General features: G+C 34.3%; 1 protein-coding gene and 1 long non-coding RNA gene across 2 annotated transcripts in view; one reads left to right on the top strand and one right to left on the bottom strand.

Moving 5' to 3' along the window:
- Window positions 1–4,349: 4,349 nt before the first annotated feature.
- Window positions 4,350–20,524, bottom strand: part of LOC123557924 (uncharacterized) — a 56,973-nt gene continuing 40,798 nt past the window's right edge. The window contains exons 2-7 of the mRNA XM_045349719.2: window positions 12,849–13,401; window positions 12,532–12,690; window positions 12,084–12,354; window positions 11,694–11,771; window positions 8,292–10,895; window positions 4,350–7,178 (exon numbers count right to left, since the gene is read on the bottom strand). Of these exons, the coding sequence (XP_045205654.2) occupies window positions 7,045–7,178; window positions 8,292–10,895; window positions 11,694–11,771; window positions 12,084–12,354; window positions 12,532–12,690; window positions 12,849–13,397 (3,795 nt within the window). The 5' untranslated portion in view covers window positions 13,398–13,401 and the 3' untranslated portion in view covers window positions 4,350–7,044. The remainder of the gene's footprint in view (window positions 7,179–8,291; window positions 10,896–11,693; window positions 11,772–12,083; window positions 12,355–12,531; window positions 12,691–12,848; window positions 13,402–20,524) is intronic.
- LOC128557213 (uncharacterized) lies at window positions 16,377–19,470 on the top strand. The gene is made up of 2 exons (XR_008371130.1): window positions 16,377–16,519; window positions 17,011–19,470. It is a non-coding gene; the product is annotated as an uncharacterized LOC128557213 (long non-coding RNA).

Genomic DNA, 20,524 nt, shown 5'->3' on the forward strand with positions numbered 1-20,524 from the left:
AGCATTTTGATTCCTAAAATGACCCTCACCCCCATTTTGAAAACCCCCTTCAAAAGGACTATGACTTTGTCTAACGCATTGCTCAGGACAACTAGTACGTGCTTGTATGCGATGGCCCCTTGTACCAAGACGCTGGTGGTCTATTTCTATAGGTCTGTGATTTTCTACCTGGATACCCTGGTGGTCTGTCCTACACTGTTCACTGGATGAAATTCTAACGGGCTGGTCTCCTCTGCTGCTGTCAGTTAAAGAAGCAAGTTGCACATTAGCTCTGTTATTATTAGAATTTAAATTATTCATGTTAGCGTGCTCTGATGTAGGATTTTGCTGACTATTACTTTTGATGCTCTGCAGCTGTTCAACAACATCTCTAAGAATGCCGGCCATACTGGTCATCTGCTCTTGGAGTTCTACTTCGATCATATTGTTAGAGGTGTTTACAGCATTATCAACCATGTCGATAGTTCCACATTCAGATACAGAATCTAATGTTTCTGAACAATCGTCAGACTGCAAATGTTCCCTTCTAGGCCTAAAGCTAATCTCACCAGAACTGTCAACCGGATTCGGACTGCTCATGCTTCAAGTTACTGGTGTCTCAAATACCGACACTTAATACGCTATTTCGTTGTGCAGTACTCTTTCGGTACCTCTCTGGATCAAAAAGTTTCGTATCACAGGATCTGTCTTTGAAATTGACAGATCCCATCGCTGCCACCAAGAAATGTGTTACGATCCAGGGGGTAGAGGTCTCCTAATACTGGCTATGAACAAACAGGCTATCTGTCAAACGATCTTTGTAAATTATGCAGGTGTACTTTTCATAGGGGTAGTACGGTAGCTTGACTAAATCCGAGTTACAGTTCGCACGGTAGTGGGCTGAATATAGCTTAGAGTAAATGCGGTAGTCAGTTGAATCCAATTTAGTTAATTACGGTAGCTGGCTTGATCTAAGTAAGAGTAAGTACGGTAGTAGACTGAATCTAACTTGGGCATATACGGTAGTTGGCTGAGTCTAACCTAGTTACCATGGCAGGTGAAACCACCCTCAACACCTGGTTAGTACAAGTAAAGTGCATGTATCAGGGTAAATGCGGCAGTTGGTACTGGTGAACACAGTAGTAATAAGGTATATTAATTTTGCCGACCTGTTAAGTTATTTCTTCTAAGCACAGGAAACAACAGAGGACAATGTTGGCTTTCCATAGCCTTGATTAATATCTGCATAAATATTCAACAACACTGATGTAACAGTTCAATTAACTTTTATTCTATAGATTAGGTAAATCTATAGAGAACAATAACTGGATTCTGTTAACTTCAGATTAGTCTATTAATTCATAAAATACGACTTTCTATGAATTGTATAATGTTGATAAGAATACATTGACTAGACATAATAAATATAATGAGCGTATTTCAAGATCTCCGTGTAGTTGAATAACAGCATTTCACAAAACGCGTAGTTTCTATAACAGTATAATAACTGTTGTGACAATAATACCAGAGTTTGCTATACACAAATAACAATTTGAAGCACTGTTTCTTTAAAAATATATCAAAATGTTGTAAAAGTCTGTAGAAATAAGTTAAAATAACAATGATCCCAGGTCTAAGCAATTTACTTCGACGGCTCTTTACTTCGTGAATTTATTTTGCTTACATCTAAATTATTCGTGATAAAACAGGGAATAACAGCGTAGGATGTATGCTCAAGAGGTTCGAAAGCTAGACTGACTGATGACCAAAAATTGGGCAGCTTATATAATAAGCAGTGGTAGACTGACCCAAAGTTGGTAGCTTCTAGCCGGATTTGGTAGTGCTGACCGAAAATTGGTAGAATGTCCGCTATCCAAAACGGGTAGTGACCCAAAATTGGTAGAGAAAACTGTATTAATTCTGACAAGAAAATGGCCGCTAAAGTCTAATGAAAAATGCAACTGACTAAGTTTTACATTGAATATTGTAATAACTACGGTAACAACCTTTATCAAATTACTGTATAGGTAAAATAGAGAGGTTATATTCTCAATATATCGATGACTAAGCGGTCAATCGGCCGTAACTTTCCCACAATGCAAGAGATAAAATGGCGTATACAGTAGGATTTGTAAAAATCAATAACATGTTTTTACGTTTTAAAAATGATTTAAACGTGGATTTAAACACTGACACTTGGCTTAAACACAGCTTCAATACCATAGTTTACGAAGGAATCGACATATTTAACAGACTTTATGGAATAACAATGAAATAAGCATAAACACTTGGAAAGATTAGGATATTGCGGAATCATGTGGCTCCGACCTAATGTCAGGAAGGAAAATCTGGAATATTTCAACAGATACACTATGAAAAAGACAGGAAAGATAAAAGGCAATCACTGTTTGTTTAATGTGTAGACTGCCCGATAAATATTTCTGGTCAGAATACATATTTTATGTCTGGTGAATTGCCACATGCTTCGCACGAGTATGGAGATCTTGAATACCTAAAACACTATGAAAAATAAAGGTAAATGTTCACTTTGTCCAAGTTTTGACTAGTGTTCAAGTGTAAAGTAGTGTTTCAGCATAACAAATTAGTGTTCAAGTATTATTTTATAACCGTCTGAACAACCGGTTCATAATGGTAACAACAGTTCATGTAAAAAGTTGATCAAAATCCGGGGCACTTCAATATAACCTCTAGTTATATTGTTGGAGATGTATTGAAGAGACCGTCGAGAAATTCAGAGAAGCAATCAATTTCATCATGTTACCGTAACATGCTTTTTTCTTTATTCCACTTTAAATTTAAGACAATTCCATTGATATGATATCTGAAGAACTTTGAGTGGATTGATAGGAACTTTTAATTTTTCAAAATATGAGTTTGCTTTGAATGTATTTTCCAACAAGAGCGCCGCCAAGCGGGGCAATATACGCCCGAAGGGTTACATCAGAGGATGGGAGTAAAATTTCAAGAACTTGACTGTTGAAGCCCAAAGGACAGGAACAACAAAAAGAAAAAAATCCAAAAAGAAAAATTCTAAGTCCAAACAAAAATTCTTACTAGGTAAAGTTATGTCAAAATATGTTGTACCACAGAAAATTGGTCTCAGTTTTTCCCTACTGCCAATAATAAAAAAGTTTTAAAATAAGCTATTTATAGTAACAAAAAAGGGAAGTAATTAAAAAAAAATGTAAGAGAACAAAAAGGGATCTGCCAAATAAAAATAAGAGCACTGCAATGCATAGCAATATACACAAAGCAAAGTCATATATGACCTTTGACCCCTAAGTGTGACCTTGACCTTGAAGCGAGTCATCCAAAACATGCGCTTTGCACGTCACCTCAGTGTGGTGAACATTTGTACTAAGTTTCTTTGAAATCCTTCAAGCAGTTCAAGAGTTACAGAGCGGACACAGCAAAGTCATATATGACCTTTCACTCCTAAGTGCGACCTTGACCTTGAAGCTAGTCATCCGAAACAAGCGCTCGGCACGTCGACTCAGTGTGGTGAACATTTGTGCCAAGATTCTTTGAAATCCTTCAAGCAGTTCAAGAGTTACAGAGCGAACACGAAACACACACATATGACCTTTGACCCCTAAGTGTGACCTTGACCTTGAAAAGAGACATCCAAAACATGCGCTCTGCACGTCATCTCAGTGTGGTGAACATTTGTGTCAAGTTTCTTTGAAATCCTTCAAGAGTTACAGAGCAGACACGAAATTGCTAACGGACGGACGCACAGACGGACACCGAGACCATAACATAATACGTCCCTTCGGGCGTATAAAAATGACAATTTTAATTATTCTGACCCCAAAAAAAGCAATTTTGATTTTGTTTATATATGTTCTAAAATATATAAAATATATAACTTTCAAGATGCCTTAGTTAGCGTAAACTCAATATTTCTACGTATAAAATTTGTCAAAATAGTTGTTTTGTCCTTTTTCAACGTACGGAATATACATTTTTGGTTATAGAACCGATGTTATCATGGTTATCTTAAACCTACTAGTAACATTGGAGGTTTGTTTTCAGAATGATGTATTATTTTATCTGGATCAAGCGAAATAGATCCACACTTCGTGAAAAATATCCTTTCACGGCTGATGTAGATCAAACTGTAGGCGCTTTGTTGCTGTACACTTCTTTTAAATATATGAACGCATCTCGTAATTGTAAAAAATGTCGGAAAACGGTCTGAACTGTTCACATTGTCTTGTATACATGTTCATTCTTTTTAAATATTGCTTAGTCTTTACAATATTGAAGTGGTGAGACAGAAACTCACCTAATACAGAATGGCAGCATAACAATCTTACACGTGTGTTTAATTGCCTTTCAGTGCGTTCCAGATATGAACAAACTCAACCAAATTTATTCTGATTTTATTTTACTTGATTACATTTGATTATTCCAACGGATCTTCTAACATATATATCTAAGTTATTATATGCTTTTTTTTCTATAACTGAGGATTACTTCATTGATCCATTGATCAAAAGACTTTATTAAATGAAAGTGTTTCGGTTAAGCTGCAATTTTATTTCCGACGTTACGCATATCGTACAATTTTTTTTTTTTTTTTAATGTCCGACGACCCTTTCCGTGTCTTTATTGATAGATAAATCAAATGTAATATGACTGTAAACCAATATCACAGGGATCTGAAATTCTATCAATAATTAAGCCAGAACAAGTCTATATAAAATACCCACTCTATATAAAAAACACCAGAAATTCAAAGCATTCACACCCCTTCCACTACATGAAAACAAAAAGATTTTTAACAAAAATAGAGGTGCGAGTGTGAAAGGGTGGTTTCATTATCTAAAGGCAACAAAAATATATCCGGACCTGTGCTTACTTGTCGCTGTCACCGTATTGACTAACATAAAATCAATAGTTTTAAAACTATTTCGTTTGTCGTCGATGCAATTGTGTGACGTCATAGGTTAATGTATATTTCTGCCGTGGAGTTAATAAATTTCTTGTGTAAATGCCTGTATCCGGTAATACGGTAAGGAACACATACGATATAAAGTACAATATCATGAACGCGTAATCATGCATTTTGTCATAGCAGGATTGTCATTTACAACACAAATAACATTTATTATTATACCTCATATAAATTTCCAATGCAAATTTTCCATTAGTTTAACTTGAATAATATATCATATTCCCCAGTAATTTTATAACTTATGCGCAAAATCGTTATTTTCAATTTCTGCGCAGGTGATATGATCCATAATTGCATATCACATGCGCAACAGCGTTATTTTGCTTTTCTGCGCATGTGATATTTTTTCATATTACCCGTTTAGAGATTGATACTTTCGCATTGATTAAAAAACTGAGTCGATAATTTTCAGACGAGGCGCTTATATAATTATATTTTAGGATTAAATTACGCTTTTCTGGTGCTCTTGCATGTGCGAACCCGGCCGAATGCTACGTGCAAAATATTTCGAAAACAACTTTTCATTAAATATTTAATCCAAATTACCACCATGAGATTGGAAATGATCTAACTAAGAAAATGAGTGCTCACACTTATATGTTTCGTTTAGAAAAAAAGAAAGTTATCGCCGTTTTTCGAATGCTAATGATTGACGCAACGTTAAAATATTAGAATAAGTATAGGGGTCAGCGATATCTAAACGTCTCGACTAAATCTATCAAAAAGTCTTATTACACAGCTAAGTCGCCACAAATTATGAGTGCTAACAAATAAAGACTAGATTTCATTCTGTCTTCATTATTTGGTTAGTAATTACTTTTTAATGTTAAATAAATAATTATGTTGATCTTTCGGTATAATAAAATAAATATTGCATTCCTGAGAGGGTGATATGAAAAATGTTCACCCCTCGAAATATGAATATAGACCTCGGCTGGCGCCTCGGTCGATATTCATATATCTCGCGGTGAACATTTTTCATATCACCCTCTCAGGAATGCAATATTTATATAATATCACAAAACTCATACCGTAACTCTAGACATAGCTGACTGGCCATTATAAAATAACTTGAAACATCAGTTACTCACTGCTTGCGTCAGTGGTCGAGTTACTTCCCTGCTTTTGGGAATGCACGAGTTTGTTCCAATATCTGGGGTTTTCCAACATGATTTGTCTAAATATTTTTTTTATTTAATTGGTAAATAAATTCATAGCTGTGATATTATTTAAAAGAAATATTAATAAAAAAATGATATAGATGCTTTTTATCTGACTTTTAAAAAAGTTTATTATCTCCGAGGAAAAACATGTGACGTCACGCAATGGCTTCGGCGACAAATGAAATGTTGTTAAAACTATTGATTTTGTGTTAGTCAATTAACGACAGCGACAAATAAGCATAGTTTTTGGTATATTTTTGTTGCCTTTAGATAGCAACACCGCCGAATCACACTCGCGCTTCTGGCTTTTTGAAATTTTCTTGTTTTCATGTAATAGTTTGGTTGTGGACGCGTTGCATTCCTGGTAATTTTATACAGAAAGGGATGTCTTTTTTAAATAGACTTGTGTTGGTTAAATTATTAATAGGATCAGGTTCCTGTGCTAGTATAGAGTATTTCCTCCTTTACGTTTACAATACTAATGTATAGAATCTTCAATAATACATCGACGCACATTTAAGTTAAATGTAATATCGATGCAGATGCTGCGTAACCATATAAACATCATAGCTGTAACGTCATTGGTCAGAATGTTCATGCCGGCGAATATTCAGTGAAACTTCCGGTTTCCCTCTGAGTGACCTAAACCGCCCTTGGAAATCGGCGTATCGACAAATGAGCTCCGAGAACTACTGCTAGCTTGTCAATCACCCATGGAGGCCGCCGGTGTAAAACAATCTCGCATACCAGAGGCCTACCATGGTTCCCTAGTTGAATATTCGTCTCGTAATTTCGTCGAACCTCTGATGGATAAGAATGGGGTTCACAGGTGTATGCAATTAATGTTAATGTTATGAATTTAAAATGACACACATTTCAGCTTTTGTCGGTTCCATTACCGTTTTCATTCCCTTGCAAGTTTTAATAACAAAAATTAAGATAAAACATAAAAACTACGGCTAACAATCCGACAATAGTACCTAAAATTACTCCGGTAATCATAGTTATTGAACTTTTCTTGCCCTGGATGTCAACTGAAATGTCTTCTGTTTTACCTGAAAGAAAATATACCTGTTCAGTAGAACTGTTAAATAATTCAAACAAACAGTTGAATTTTATACGTTTTATCATTAACTAGACCTTTTAGCAGGGTTTTCCACCAAACATTTACATTTAACATAAAATATTTTTGTTAAAGTTCTTACTCGTCAGATTTAATGATACATGTGTTTGTCTGATGGTTGGTTTTTTCCTATTATTTAGGGGTTATATTCTTTTTCAACTTTTTTTCATTTTCTTACAATGACTTCTACTGGTCAGCTTTGCTATTTGCGTGTCATGTAGATAGTCAAATATCCTAATTTGAATATTCATAAAGGCGATATATGAAGACGAATTAAATATGTTATTAGCTCATCTGAATTTTTTATCCTCACTTGATCGGCGTCGGCGTCTGTGTCGGCGTCGGCGTTGCGTGGTTAAGTTTTATGTTTAGGTCAGCTATTCTCCTAAACTATCAAAGCTATTGCTTTAAAACTCGCAACACTTGTTTATCATCAATAACTGATTCAGTACAGCAAGACACTTAACTCCATCCTGCTTTTTTCAAGAATTATGGCCCCTTTTGAAATGTAGGATTTCTTCGTTAAGTTAAATGTTCTCCTAAACTATTAAAATTATTGCTTTGAAACTTGCAACTCTTGTTTAGCATTAAAAATTAACTTTGGACAGCAAGAAACATAACTCTATCCTGTGTTTTGCAAGAATTATGGCCCTTTTTTAAACTTAGAAAATATCAGATTTCTTGGTTAAGTTTTGTGTTTATGTCAACTTTTCAACTATTGCTTTAAAACTTGGAGCAGTTATTCACCATCAAAAACTGACTTTGCACAGCAAGTACCGTAACTCTACAATGCTATTTGCAGGAAATATGGCCTTTTTTGGACTTAGAAAATCATAGGTGGGACAATATTTCTGTTAAATAAAAACAAAAAATTCAGATGAGCGTCTGCACCCGCAAGGCGGTGCTCTCGTTTTTAATATTGTGATAGAACAATGATAAACGTGTCATATTAAATGATTTGCGGGAATGTAAAATATCTTTGGCTGTTGGTTTCTGTCAAAATACCGCTATACTGTAACATTCTATTATGTTTATAATTTCTTACGTGTTTCAAATGTGAACCTCTTTTTGGTGTCAAACCTAAACCGATACTTTCTTGTTGATCTGACCATGTCTTTGATTTTGCGAAACTTGCTCTCTGGTGTTATACTGCACCCTTCTATGATAACTAGGACAGGTTGGGGCAGCGCATCAACACTCCGTATAAATCCTTCAAGAGCCAAAGATGTCATTGTTACCTCGTAGAAGTAAACCCGTTCTATATTTTTCATTTCAGGCGGCAAAGTGAGATCTCTTTCACCGATATCAGTATACTCAATGGCAAAACTCCTCAAATGAGGTAACTGTGTCAGTGTTTCTGATCTGTAGAGTGGGAATTGCTCAGTTTCTAAATTTTTTAATCTAAGCGTACTAAGATTTACTGCATCGGGCAGTCGTTTGACCAATGCGGTATGAACAGTTGTCGTAAGACTTCCAGTGTAACAGAAGTTTAAAGAGGACGGGTTGATGTTCAGGACAGAAACAGGAAAAGTTCCAATCCTGAGCGTCTCAAGATGTTTGTGCTGAGAAAGGTCTAAAACGCTACATTCTTCGACATGATCCACACACCTAATGCGACACAACCCTATCTCTTTCATTGATGTTCTGTCACTGAAAAATTGAAGTAAAGCTTGAATGTCGGTATGTGGTAAACGAATGCCATTTAGACGCGCCGATTGCAAATGGTTCATACGAAAAACTACTGCAATAGTTTCGGATGAAAGTCTTGTGTTTTGAGCACGATATTTGTTGTTCTTAAAAATTGCGAAACATATGTCCAAACAAATTAACGTGTCCACAGAATTGGCAAGCAGACGACGGAAATCATTTTCTGTTGGAACAGCAGCAATCTCAAGCTTAAGCAGAGAATGTGCATTTTGAAGTTCGAGCTTCTCTAGTACCTCTGTTAACTCCACCGTTGATCCGTATTTCTCTATGCTCAGTGACCTAATGCTTTCTTTATTTTTCTCAACGATCAGCTTGAGTGCAGTGAACATTTCATTATTGAGTGTACTGTCTAACACGATATCGTACAAGGGAAGTTCTGGAAATTTTGTGTGTCCGTTTCTCGTAATTTCTTGCAAAATGTCTGTCTCGAGAAACTGAAAGGATTTTATCAATTCCCAACATTTTCGAGCTTCTGGGAGGGATGTTTGTCCAGATAAGTAGCTTCTATAACGACACACTGTCTTGTCTGACAAGAGTATGGGCTTCAGTTTCTGAAATACTTTTTCACAAGCATCTGGGCTAAATCCACCCAGAAATATTAAAATATTCGTCATTTCCAGGATAGACTCTAATGCATTATATCTTCGGAGAAGTCGACTTGATATCTCCGTGTTGTCTTGATCTGACTGAATATAGAGGGCAGCGAAATATTCTTGTATAGATTTATGTTGGAATGAAAATTTACTTCGTCTGGTGGTAACATGTTCATAATCTTTATTTTGCGACAGCAATCCTACATTCAAAAATATATTCAAGTCGTCATCTGACAAATATTCGTAAACAATGTCATCATCAAATATAAGCGTTGATTCATTTCTATAGCTGGTAAGTGTTTCAAATGCCAGTCTTCCAAGTTTTAATAACATATTGTAGTGAGACAAAGACTTGATATTTTTAGACATACATGCAGGTGGGGCACCGTTTTGAATTGACTCGGTGATTTCGTGAGTTGTATCATGGTCTTTGCGCGAAAGAGTAAGTTCAAGCGTATTGCTGTAAATTTCACACTGTGACTTTCCAATTGTTAGGCCATCAAACCATAAACATAAAATTTGCAGGAGGATATACGGTATACGTTTTAATGCCCCTAGCCTAACCGATGATACTACATTTTGAAATTCCACAGCAGACTTTGACTTCCCAAAGGTTCTGTTCAATAGCCTCACAGCGGAAACTACTAAATCATTTGAACTGGCCTCGTCAAACTGAAGCAGCTCAGCTTGCATATCTATCTGATTGTTACTAAGTCTAGCTGAAGCAAGTTTCCATGGACGCGTAGTCGTCATGACAGTGCATTGAGAATAAGGCCGTCTGTGCGGAATCACTTCGTTTCGTGTGCAGTTTTCGGGATGCGCCCATTCATCTAATCCATCTAAAATTATCAAAACTCTTTTTTCACGCAGTGTTTTCTCTATAAAAGCTTTTGTATAGTCATTTGACCAAGGTTTAACGAGCAAAGATATCATATCATCGATGGTACATTTTTCTTTTTCTGCTTCCTTCAGTGAAATCATGAACAAGAAGTCGAATTTCTTCAATGTACTTGTATCTTCGGTATGAAACAGTTTCTCTAGCTGTTTAACAGCAGAATGGGCCTGACTCCAAGTCATGCATACTTTCTTTGAAAATGATGTTTTCCCGATACCTGCTTTCGCTGTGACATAAATCTCTTTATATGGCTCCTTGTCACATAGAAACAGATCATTGTAGGAACGAAACTGGCGTTTTGCAGCACCATAATTAGAACCACTGATTTCTACAGATTCAAGTGTTGGTTGAACGTAAAAATCGACAAGTGGTGCATCATGCTCTTTTATCAGAGGAGAGACGGGGATTGTGCTATGGCAACGTCTGTAATATGTTATTAGATCCTCACATAGACCTGTAAAAATTGGTAAGAAATAACATTTAAGGACTCACACTTGTTACAGGGAGTGACTAAAGTAACATGTAAAACAAAAATTTGTAAAATGTGTAAACCTTGTCAGCAAACAATGAACTAACACACGGACATTCTTACGCTGGGTTAGCTGAATAAAGCAATATCCTTACACAGCTATAAAGCTAACATGGGATGTTGTCCTTCCAACTCATGAATGTTTAGGAAGAACATAGTGTGGCAAATAAAGTTTGACAGTTAAAGATGACCTATGATCAAATTCTACCATGTCTACAACTGAGTCTCTGATATCTCCTCCAGTGGAACAAAGAAGTGATGTTGACTTACATTCTGTTACTATACACCATTCTATTTATTATCCGTAGATAATTGTATGCCGTCCTGAACTGAGCTCACGTAAGGATGTTTATTGTTTCAATCACATTAAATTAATTTGAACCTTTCCAATGTCGAGAAGGGAAAAAATGATCTCTAATATTCTTACATATTTTACTTTCTGATAGGTATAATCTAATAAAATGTTAATTTAACTTTGACAAATCCCCACAAAAATACAGCCTTTTGTATGAAAATTGTTAATTTCATATGTGATTACATTATTTCTTGAGTCTTTGGCGAGTTTCTATGATTTCAATACTTAGGACGAGACAACTCATAATGCAAAAACATCAATCGAGGTCAAATGGGTTATTTGACAATGTAACTGAGCTAGGAAACACGGATCAATCTTTAAAACTGTCAGCTTATTTTGAAATATACAACAGTTAAGACATTACTTACGTTTCCAAAGACGTTTTTCGTTACACCAGTGCAGAATTCCAAATCCTGCATCAGATTTTTTCGCACTTTGTTGATTTTCTGTAACATTGAAATAATAACAAATTTGTATTACGTCCGGTGTACACAGTAAGTTTTCTCTATTTGATATATTCTAACTGTTTTTGTAACATGACTCTAATATTATACAACAAAGTTCTTCGATTCGTCCAGAAAAAAAGTCGTGCGATAGAATGAACGAGTCAAAAGCTGAGAATTGAAACTTTAAGCTGGGAGTAGAAGTATTTTAAATGTTTCAAATAAGTTTCAGCTTTTTAAATGCACTGCACTGCTTCATAGAGCACAAAAGCTAAATGAGTACATGCACTAGGTAACGGGTTTAGATAGCTTTACCTCTTTCCTGTTCTATCGTCTTAATTGCATGCTCCGTTTCCTTCCTGATTTGTTCAATAGCCGTCGTTTTTGCTGCAAGGATTGCACCCAAGTCTGAAAATGATACTGTCTGCATGTTGGCTAGTTTAGTTTTAATATCAGCAGAGAGTTTTTCCTTTATTTCTGTCTCAGCTTTATTTTCATCATGCTGTTCTGTATTTATAGCCTTCGTAGAATCATCCAGAATAGCTGTGATATCTGTCGTTGTGACTGTAAGCGTATTTGCTTTCAGCTGAAACGATAAAATTGCTATTGCTAGTGACTATAACAGAACAGTTTTAATTTTATCACAAATCGTTCAACATAATATTATTAGCTGAACTGTCTTGGCCAACTATAGTTTCCGCTTATCAAAAGAACAAACTTAATAGTTAAGTTAGAATTATATGTTTACAACTGAGTACTGAACCTGTTTTAGTTTAGTGACGGCCTCCTTTGCATTTTTATCAGCAGCCAAATGTTTAGCATCTGACAGAAGATCCATGAAAACGGTAATATATCTTCCAACATCCGTATTCGATAACCGCAGATTACTTGAATGTCGTATTTTATTGCCTATTTCACGTGCCTGAAATGTATTTAAAATAGACACAGACATTACAACAACTACGCGTTTAAACACAGCTTCATAAAGTTTCAAATGAGTTTTGTTTTAAAAACAGTGTTAAGAAGTGTTTCTTACAACAAAAATTCTAATTACAAATTAACATAAACGTATTATTGTACCTCTGAGCATACACTATTTTGTATCTTTTTTTCGAAACTTTTTTTGTTGATGACAACAGACAGTGTGGCATTGAAGTCTGCATGTGACAAAGACTCCACAGTTGCATATCCTTCCGGTGGCAGGTAGCATTTCGCTATTTCGACGGGGTGGGTGCACCAACCTTTAGCGTTGGTGTTCTTCCACGACGGCCCGCTATACCTGTGTTCACGGCGGATTGCGTTTGGTATATGATGACATATATTTTTCGGACAAGATCTTCCAGGTACCTTCTCCTGAAAGCTTGAATCGTGGACATTACATCGGTGTTTTTTAACACAGAAGTTTTTCGTTGGGCAATGCAAAACATTTTCTGTTGTACACGACGTGCACACGGTACCTGCAGCTATCGAATGTTTTGAGTATATTGATTGTAATATGTCTGTCTGAAACGTTATTAATTCCTCTTCCACAAACTTTTCTAATCCTTGTTTGGTAATAAGCATAGCAACACCACCTTTTAGCCAGTTTTGAAATTCTGTATCTCGTACTGTTTGTTCTATAGTCGTCATAATGCTGAAATTTTTAAACATAAAAGACATGTTCGTGTTGGTCATTACAAACTAACTAACCAAAATACTCATTAAAACAAAATATATTTATGATATATGTGCAATTAACTGAAATAAAAGGGGGCCTCCGTGGCCGAGTGGTTAAGATCGCTGACTTCAAATCACATGCCCCTCATCGATGTGGGTTCGAGCCTCACTCGGGGCGTTGAATTCATCATGTGAGGAAGCCATCCAGCCGGCTTACGGAAGGTCGGTGGTTCTACACAGGTGCCACCTGGTGATGAAATAATGCACGGAGGGGCACCTGGGGTCTTCCACCACCATTAAAGCTGGAAAGTCGCCATATGACCTATCATGTGTCTGTGCGACGTTAAATCCAAAAAAAAAACTGAATAAAGTTTCACAACCTAAATTAATGCTCTAAATAACATTTTGATAAAATATACTAAAGATGAAAATTAGATATCTTAGCCAATTGTTTTTGCGAAAACATTTCTCCATTGAAACATTAAAATATACTTAGTTAGAGGACTAGATATAATTAGGCAGTTATAATCTCATACAAACATGATTTTGTTACCTCTAAACATTGAAAGTGCATGCATAGTTGTATAATAGAGTACTCTTAAGATAAAAACAAAGATTATTGAAGGCAGGCAGCTTCTTACTCGAGGTGACCAGGATTCATCAAATTAGTTCATTGTCCATAGTAAGCATTACTATGGAAAACGCAGTGGCTAGAGAACCGGAATCGGTTCCCTAGACAGCGAACTTATTCGTCCGGAACCGGTTCTCTAGCCAAAGTACCGTGCATAGGCTAGGGAACCGGAAATTTATATCTATGCATATAACTGGCGAAATTCACTTTGTTTCTTTTGGTAAGTATCATGTGCATGTTCTTATCTTAATAAGTTAATTAATTTTACTATTTCAGCAAGCTATGCCCTTTTATTTATTTATGTTTACTGTGTCTCCAGAAGTGTACTCGCCGCAAACTGTCCACCATATTGGAATGATAAAATAAACTAGTACGAATGAATGAGAAATCGTCGACAGTGGAGCCGAAATAAACTTGAAATTTAAACTTAAAAGGTGTAAGACAATAAAAGAAACGATTAAAACAAATTAAGTAAGTTCTGTTAATTAGTATTGATTACATATCTTTGAACGTGAAATGCCGAGGTGTTACAAACCAGTATTTAAAGTGATCAAAGAATCTGTATGAAGTTTTAAGGGCAATTAAATTAATTTGTTCATCTATAAACATGTAATGACGCAAATACAAACCAATATTATTTTATATTTAAATAATTTAAATATAGTACAAGTTTAAAGCAAAATTTAATAACACTTAAAAATTAATTAAGATAATAATATGCGTTACACTTACCAAGAAACAAAAGTGGATTTCTGACACTTACCAAAAAACAAAGTGGATTTCGGCAGCATTATGCATAGAAATAAAATTCCGGTTCCCTAGACTATGCACGGTATTTTGCTTAGAGAACCGGTTCCGGACGAATAAGTTCGCAGTCTAGGGAACCGATTCCGGTTCTCTAGCCACTGCCTATGGAAAAATACAATATACATGTAGCAATGATAATTAATAAATTTGATGCAGACTTATAGATGCCTGCCTGCCTGTGTCACATCATTTCTCGAAAAGTCCCCTTTCAAGTAGTAGCCAAGGTATTTTAAAAGGAAATATGCAGATGTCTGGTAACCGGACGCCTACCCTGCATTCTAGCTGTCCGGCAACAATACGACTAGCCTCTCCACGAATGTTTTTCTAGCTGTTCGGCGATCTTTTTATATATGAATACTGTAAGGAAATAAATTTATTGTATCATTTTTTTGCATATTCACCTGTAAGGCGTATACAATAATTTAAAATTGATTACCGGACACCTAGAAAACCCCTATAGGATAGAAATTTGGATAGGCTAGGCGTCCTGTTACCGGTTGGCTAGACCACCGGCTAGGTTTCTGGTTACCGGATGTCTTGACACTTCCATTTATAAAATGGTAACTGCTTTTGCTGTGGGTCTCATAAGTCATGTTATTTCTGTCTGGTGACTACTCTCTTTCCATTATTGCTGATTCAGAATGTTTTGTAACAGGATGACTTTTTTTTTTGGATAGTGGGAATTTATGCCATATAATGAAGTTTCTGATTTTTAGTGATGTTTACAGTACATGTAATGTATCTTCTTTCAGATAATATTCCTTGTTCCTTTGATGGTTCATTCCACTATACAGCTGGTTCATATGTCCTACAACAGCCAGGAAATTGATCTGTTTACTTTAAGATCCCTAGAAAATGTAGCATATTTTGGTTGTGCTTTGAGGAATCAGGTAAGTAACATGCAGCTAATGGCTCTTATTAAAATTTTAATGCAATATATTATTTATTTATTTATACCTCTGTCTAGGTTTTGTTGGAGCCAATTCAAAATAAGTCTACTTCTACACTAATGATTTGTACAATGTATGTATATGTACTATGACTATAAAATGGCTTAAACTGACAAAACTGGCGTTATTGAAATTTAATTTCAACGAGGATCAGTTGATGTAAAGTCTTCATTACATTGGCTATTAGCCTGAGAAAAGTCTGTGGCACTCAATAAGTACATGGATAATTTGAATGCTTAACAACACAACATGTACATGTGTATAAGTTAATATCTCATTAACTTGTAGAATATAGTTCTAAATAATAGGAATTTTAATTAAGTATTTGAAGTAAATCAATTAATTGTAATTTAGTTTAACTGTAATGTGATTATTTTCAAATTTAATTAACTCATTCTTGACTTAGACATTGTGATGTGATTGAATTTTTTTACCAGTTTTATTGCACCAAGAATATAGATTAGAATGAAGACTGTAACAGTTCCTGAGATACATGAAGATAACATACTTTTACCAAAGACTTATAAATCTTTTTTCAGGAAGGCAAGTGTTTCCTCTTTTTTATGAAGCAACTCAGTTGGTTAAGGGGCAGACAACTTGTGAGCATGGTACATCACTACCTATACTGGTATTCCATTTTGACAATGCTGCTAGCTAGAATAGAAATAGCATCTTGCTGTGGTACGGTCTGTGGAGACTTTTACTAGGTAACAACCATTCTTGATAGCTGTTAAAACAGTGTATACTTTTAACCCTTAGGCTGCATGAGGCAGCTATGTCTGTCTTTGCAACCGGTGCAGATCAAGATCAACCTGCACATCTGTGTAGTCTGATCATGATCTGCAGTGTTTGATACTTATTTCTATGAAAACCCCCTATAAGCTATAAATGGTACTCTATTTAAAGATGGAGTAGTCAATTTTACAAATTTAGCAGGTTAAGGGTTAACCCAATAAATGCAAAAAAAAATATTGTTTTTTTTTAGAACATCCTATTTGCAGTAATCAAAATCTATAAACAAAGTACATTTTATATACTGACAGCACACTAATGTCAGTCTGTTTGTCAATATTTTAGAGCATTGGTTGTAAGAAATTAAAGAATCATCTATTATCAAATAGTGATACTCTGCTTTTATTAAATAAAGAGACTCCTAGGTTAATTATTTAAAATAATATGTTTTACTTATTTGTTACAGTATATCACAGATCGATTGAATATTCAACAATGATCACAGACCATGCAAAGTTTGAATCTGACTTGCACTTTTGAATTTAGAAGAATCTGTGGAGGAGGGTGAATGCTGAGACCTTTAATAATACATGATATTGCTGACACAGTGTGTCAGTCATCAAAGAAAGGTCATAACACTGCACAGTTGGTCAACAGTGATTTAAATCCTGTCACATTCTACCAGTGGAGAAATATCTTATCACAATATTTTAAACTTTTGAATAAGATAACCAAGTATTACCACTTTATCATGTCTGCAGAAACACCTGGATTGTTAGTGTTAAAAGTGACAGTCCAGTTAACTTACTAAAATCTACTCCCCCTTGCCAAACGAATATTATTGACATGGAATGACACAAGCCTGACAATGGTACCTGTATGAACTCATAAAAGAATAGTATTTGTCTGAAAAGTCAAAGGATTCTGTTTGTCCCAAACCACTTCAACTGAAAACTGAAATTGTGATTGGCGAGGATTTTTCAGAGAACTGAAAAAAGGAAGTGAATGTAACAGATAGAAATTATTGTTGAATTCAAACGTTTTAATACACAACACTTTAGCCTGTTTTGCTGTTCATATAGATGTGTTTAGCTGTTAAGGTTAAACATCAAGTAAAGGTTGTAGTTTCAGTTACCTACATTAAAGTATTGGCTGGAAATAAATATTTACTTTTCACCAGAGCTTGTAGCAGTGTAAACTTCATCAAAAGTTAAGCTCTTGTGTTAATTATTAAAGTATTTTTAGAAAAAGGAATTTAGTATGTATGTTGCCATGGTAACATAATTCAAATTATATTTCATTGAAATTATGGATTTGTATTTCAATAAGGGATCTACAGTATATATTGTAATGGTAAAAGAATGTTCACTTTCTTGTATTGTCAGTTATAACTAGCCAGTGAAAAAACAGATTATAAGGAAAGGGATGACTGAAATGTTTATTCTTAAATAACTACTTTTGTTACAGAACATGGCTGTTTTAAAGTTTTTATGTGAAATTTTCAGATTTCTTTCCTGAATGCTTATACTTCCAAATATTTAACTTATTAGAAATACTTTTTTAAAATAAGCTCTTGTTTTTAAGTATTATTGTAGGAAAAGGGAATTTAAAACATATGTCGCCATGGTAACACAATTTTCCTAGAAAATATGGAAACATTTTAATTAGCTATACTTTCTAGTATTCTACTTTAAAATAAGCATAAACAATAAAAAAATCAATAGTAATATATGTTTCATTTATTTCAAAAAAGTTATTTATTACCAGCAGGTAAAGTTATGAAGAAACAATGACAGAAATGTCTTATTCTTATAGTTATTACTCATGTTACAAACTGTCATAAAACAAAACATTTTAATTTTTTAACATGAAATTTTGAGATAATATTTTTGAATACATACCACTTTATAATATTCAAGTTATCTGAAACACTTTTCCAAATTTAGCTCTTTTTTAAAGTACTATTGTAGAAAACAGAATCAAATGCATATGTTGCCATTGTAACATAATTTAATAATGTTTTTATAGAAAATGTAAAGGACTTTAGCCAGCTAGATCTTTGCACTTTAGGTGAATATCAAAATATTCTTTGTAAAAGAAGATTCATTTATTTAAAAATAGCCAGTGATTACCAATAAGTGAAAACACAAACTGAAGAAAGAACGACTGAAATAGTTTATTCTTGTGGTTATTACCCGTGTTACGAAATCTGTCATAAAACCAAACATTTTATATCTTTTCACATATAATTTTTAAATTTTACTTTCGAATACATATACTTCACTATATTCAACTTACAAAAAACATTATTTTAAATTAAGCTTTTATTTATAAGTACTGTTGTAGAAAAAACAATTTATTGCATATGTTGCCATGGTAACGCAATTTGAATAATGCTTTCATAGAAAATATGAAAGATTTGAATTAGCTGTATTTTTCTGTTTTAAGTAAGCATCACAAAAAAAAAAATTTCATAGTAATAGAAGGTTCCTTTTCCCCAAAGTAGTCATTTATTATCAGCATGTAAAAGACAAGTTATTAAGAAACAATGACAAATCTATTTTATTCTTATGGTTATTACCCATGTTACAAAAACTAAACATTCTCAATATTTTCATGGGAAATTTTCAGTTTATTTTTGTAAATACATATGCCTTAAGATATTTTACTTTTAAAATCCTTAGTTCAAGCTAACATGTTTTTTTTTAAGTTTTATCATAGAAAAGGGATTTTAATATATTTGTTGCCATGGTAACACAATTTTAGAAATATTTTTATAGAAATTGTTATAGATTTTAATTGATTATCATTTTGTGTATTAAGAAGGAATCTTACTTATATCATGCAAATGTAACAAAAGATAAATTTATTTCAGAATTGTTAGCCATTACCAGTATGTGAGAAATAAACTAGAAAGAAAGGATAACTGAAATGTACTGTTTTTATTTTTAATATCTATATTACAAAATCTGTCATAAAATTGACAATTTTAAAGATTTTCATCTGAAATTTTAAGGATTTATTTCTGAATGAATATACTTTCTAAATATGCAAAACCTGAAAATGTCAAAATTCCTCATCTGGACCTATTTTCTCAGTCATGGTCACATATTATTCTTTTGTTTGTTTGTTTGTTTTAGGTTTAGCGCCTTTTGTTAACAGTATTTCAGTTACGTAACAGCGAGCAGTTAATATTACCCATGTTCATGTATACTGCACTGTCACTAGAACAGCAAGAAAATGGCTCTGTACATGTTATACCCTACCCCTAGGTATACTATAAGAACTATGGTCGTGAACGAGAAAATATACTAACCTACTTAAATCGCGCATTTCTCACATAAAACGTGCAGTTCGGTAAGCGGGTTCAATGCATAATAAACAAGTGTTTTATCTTCCATTGTGCAATGTTCACATTGCTTTAAAAATTCTTTTCTCAGCGAAACACCCGTAGTTTATGGTTTCATCACCGTTACAGAAAAAAACTTGGATGAAGTTCCGGTCTAGATTTCAAAATTATTCTGATGGCTGATGTTAAAATTATGTCAATCGTCATTTAACAACACGCGTATAGACGAATGTGTAAATTATTCTCATTAAGCCGAAAACAGAAGACGGGTTCAAATATGTAATTATGATTTAATGTATTATCATGTAAGACACGATTTATATTGTAGCAAAATACAATTCAAACATTAAACATTATGTGCCACTATCAAGCATATAGTGCAGTAATTAAAATACACAAACAGCTGTAAGAGCAACAAACAGCTCATTCAAATTTCAATTCATATTTGATGCACCAAATGCATCTAAAACGCCACACTGAAAGTTCTGAGTAAATACATAACGTCACTTTATTACAGCACTATATAACACATTTAGTAACAAAGAATAAATAAAAATGAAAAAAACTGAACAAACTAGAGCTATCACTGAAGCTGATGAATGTACCCCCACGCCACCCCTATGCACTGACA

This window comes from Mercenaria mercenaria, chromosome 5 (assembly GCF_021730395.1).
Source record: "Mercenaria mercenaria strain notata chromosome 5, MADL_Memer_1, whole genome shotgun sequence".
Classification (NCBI taxonomy): domain Eukaryota; kingdom Metazoa; phylum Mollusca; class Bivalvia; order Venerida; family Veneridae; genus Mercenaria; species Mercenaria mercenaria.